Here is a 3,713-nt window from a genome sequence, read left to right on the forward strand (position 1 = left end):
AAAACAGGCCGGCTGCTGCTCGGCAACGTCATGGAAAACCATATTCAGTTAAATTGAGACACTAACCACTAAGATCCTAGATAGTAAGAGCAACTAGACTGGCATTCCACTACTACCCACTAGACTAGAAATTCAGTCATAACTGCTGGATTTCTAGCTTCGACACACGGACAGTTAACATCCTACAAGGTCCCATTTGAGAATCCTAGGAAGAACACCAGCAGCCTAATACATTGACATTATGCCTCCTAAATTTCAGAGAAAATGGCAGGCAACTTTGTCTTCTGTCTATATGCAGTATGTGCTAAACTTGCATTTCTCTACTAATTGGAAACAGGGTCCAAGCTAGCTGCTACATTCAGATTTCACAAACAAACAATCAAAAACTCTACAAAGTGACATTTGTTCATCCTTGCAAGAAGTGCAGCAGTCAAACAAGTAAAATGAACAGGCAAGCGATCATGAACAGGCCAAGTATGATCAGTTGCGTATATAGCCTACGCGATACATTGGGAAACATTGCCATGGACAAAACCAATCAAATCCCAGCCAAGGTCCAAACTTCGATCAGACGATCACTACCACCAGTTCAGAGTTCACTACCAAATCGCCAATGTCTAACCATGGTAGATATATATACGTACTTAATAGATAAGGGATAAAGAACCGAAGCTGGCAAGCCAATCAGGCACGGGAACGGGGGCTCCTGCTCGCCTTGACCTGCTTGTCGATGCGGAGACGGATGTCAGACGGCATGTCAGGCGGCACCGGCAGGTACCTGCCACCGGCGCCGAAAGCCGCCTCCTCGGAGGGCACCGCGCAGCTCTCCACCTTGGCGTCCAGCATGAGGACGTCCATGTGGCCGGTGTCCGTGTCCACGGGCGCGTGCACCCACACCTTGCACCTGTACCATGACGCCGATGGGCCGTCCTCGTCCGCGGCCACGGTGACGCGCACCACCTTGACGCCGCGCTCGCTCGCCACGAGCAGGAACAGCTGCTCCCCGTCCTCCGCGGCCAGCAGCCGCTGCCCCTGCTCCGCGGGCTGCATCTGGACCTCCAGCACAGAGCCGTACGCGATGTTTGTCACGGGCCACGCGTGGCGCTCGGCGAGGTGGACGCGGAGAGCGGGCGGCGCGCCGAGGAAGCCGCATCCGGTCTCCGGGCAGCGGCACGGCGCGTGCGGGCACACCAGCCGGTGGTCGCCCGCCATGCAGTACACCACGGAGCTCCCGCAGCCGTACGCCTGGTTGGGGCAGGGCACCCTGACCGCCAGGAGGTAGCCGTACGCCCCCTCGTCGCGCTCGTACGCGCCGTCGCACGCCGGACACTTGCTGGCCAGGTTGGCGGCGCAGGGGCCGCACGCCGCGTGCTTCGCCGGGCACTGCACAAGAAGCAAATTTTCTTGATTTGTTCTTCAAGCAATCGGCGCATCAATCAAGCAAGGACGGAAAGCAAAGAGGATCCATTTGTGGCGTACCAGGAAGACGGGAGGCTTGAGGGGCAGGGAGCAGAGGGGGCAGTCCAGCAGGGACTTGTCGAACTCGACGAGGATCTCCACTCGCGGGGCGGCGGCGCTGCCGGCGGCCACCACCGCCATGGCTCCGGTTTCGTCTTCTTCCTTGACCTCCTGAACGTCGTCATCGAGAGTGACGTCGGCGGCGGGCGACTCCACCCTGGGCTTCTTGCCGCCGCGACCCATCTTGTCCTGTTTGCCGGAGCAGAGGAGGGGAAGGGGAATGCGGCCGCCGGCCAGGGTGGGAGGGGAGGGAGAGCTCTTTTGCCTCAAATGGCCATGGGTGGGGTGGGGTGGGGTGGGGTGGGGTGGGGAGTAGTCAGCCACGTGAAGGAGAGAGACACATATTTCGCTTCTCCCTTTCAAATTTTGAAACCTTGCCCGCCAAATGCTCTTCCTTTTCATGGTCATTGTTCAATAGGCTCGTGAACTTGTTACACAAAAACAACTAGTACCAATTTCGGTGAATTTCACCCCTTTCTTTTCTTTTTTTTTACTTCTTTTGGGGATTTCCAAATATTTCTATTCAGATTCTAATTTTCCCCAAACTTCATTGAATTTCAAATTCGATGATCAATTACTTTGTTTTTTATCCTTCTCAATTTATTTTTGTTTTATCGGACTACCGGATGTGCAAAACTATTGTTGCTTCATCCAATAACCCGCCTTCCGTCGAGAAAGGAACCAAAACTATCCAATTTTCAAAGACGAGAATAAAATTTGGACTCCCTTACAAATCTTGCGTCAGATTTTCGACCATGGCAATAATGCAATTTTGATTTGCCGAGGATGGTGTGCTTAGTTGATAAGCATGGCAAGTCGGCCCCATTTCCGGAAAAAAAATGTTAGGAAATTGTCGTGCTCGTAAACTAAATTTGTCATCCTCACGCCAACTAAATTTGTCATAAAAAAATGTTCTATTTTTTCATGCCTAAAAATTCGATGAGATTTTTAGCATTACCATAAAATTTGTTTGATTAGGAGTTTTTTCACCCAAACAAGATTTGACCACTAGTTTAGGGATGAAAATAGATTTGAACATAGATGCAGCCTTTTTTCTTTGCGACGGAGAGGGGTTCATATTAATTAACCTGGACCAAGGCGATCCACTTCAGATAAGTTTGCAACCCTCTCAGGACCAGCATGTAACAAGACAACCATCTTAATCTCGCCTCTCCCAATCATAGCTAGTTCATGGCTAACATGATTACTCTCTCTTCTAATAGCATCCACCACAATCTCTCTGTCTCCCTTCACGCCAAGGTTGCAATGTCCTGGATAATTGCAGCATGTTGAGATCTATTAACCGAGGGATCGGAGATTACTACAGCAACTTTAACACTATCCATCTCAATGATGAACGGAAGTGACCTCCATCCAATGGTAACGCAATTCCTTCACTGCAAGCCTCTAGTTACACATATAGATCACTATCACACGTGAATAAGTGGTGGCATGATGTGAAGATGATGCCACCGGAACCGTCATGGAGCACCATGTTGGTGACCCATTGCACGCCTGCTCCAGGTAAGCCCCATCGACGTTAGTTTTGAGCCATCCAGGTTTGGCCCGCTCCAAACCTTGCTCGGGTGTCGACATGGGCAAGCTTGCGGTGTGCCGCTTGTGTTGCCGTAACACCGGATCCACCAAGACCTCTTCCCTTTACTCTGGCCATCATTGTTATGCTGTTGAATGGAGACAAGTGATGTTATGTAGCTACTCGGGAACCGTCGAGAGGCTTCAGTTGGGGGTGATTGTTGGGTTTCGTAGTAATTTAAAAAAAATTCCTACGCTCACGCAAGATCATGGTGATGCATAGCAACGAGAGGGGAGAGTATGATCTACGTACCCTTGTAGATCGACAACGGAAGCGTTTGGTTGATGTAGTCGTACGTCTCCACGGTCCGACCGATCAAGCACCGAAACTACGGCACCTCCGAGTTCTAGCACACGTTCAGCTCGATGACGATCCCCGGACTCCGATCCAGCAAAGTGTCGGGGAAGAGTTCCGTCAGCACGACGGCGTGGTGACGATCTTGATGTACTACTGCAGCAGGGCTTCGCCTAAGCACCGCTACAATATTATCGAGGACTATGGTGGAAGGGGGCACCGCACACGGCTAAGAATATGATCACGTGGATCAACTTGTGTTTCTCTGGGGTGCCCCTGCCTCCGTATATAAAGGCTCAAGGGGGGG

General features: G+C 51.3%; 1 protein-coding gene across 1 annotated transcript; it reads right to left on the reverse strand.

Moving 5' to 3' along the window:
- Positions 1 to 378: 378 nt before the first annotated feature.
- LOC119266723 (E3 ubiquitin-protein ligase SINA-like 5) lies at positions 379 to 1,795 on the reverse strand. The gene is made up of 2 exons (XM_037547988.1): positions 1,480 to 1,795; positions 379 to 1,383 (listed from the first exon to the last, which is right to left on the reverse strand). Exons 1-2 carry the CDS (start codon positions 1,699 to 1,701, stop codon positions 685 to 687), a joined length of 921 nt encoding a protein of 306 aa, XP_037403885.1. The 5' UTR covers positions 1,702 to 1,795; the 3' UTR covers positions 379 to 684.
- Between the last annotated feature and the right edge of the window lie 1,918 nt (positions 1,796 to 3,713).

Source organism: Triticum dicoccoides, chromosome 3A, assembly GCF_002162155.2.
Source record: "Triticum dicoccoides isolate Atlit2015 ecotype Zavitan chromosome 3A, WEW_v2.0, whole genome shotgun sequence".
In the NCBI taxonomy this organism is placed as follows: Eukaryota; Viridiplantae; Streptophyta; class Magnoliopsida; order Poales; family Poaceae; genus Triticum; species Triticum dicoccoides.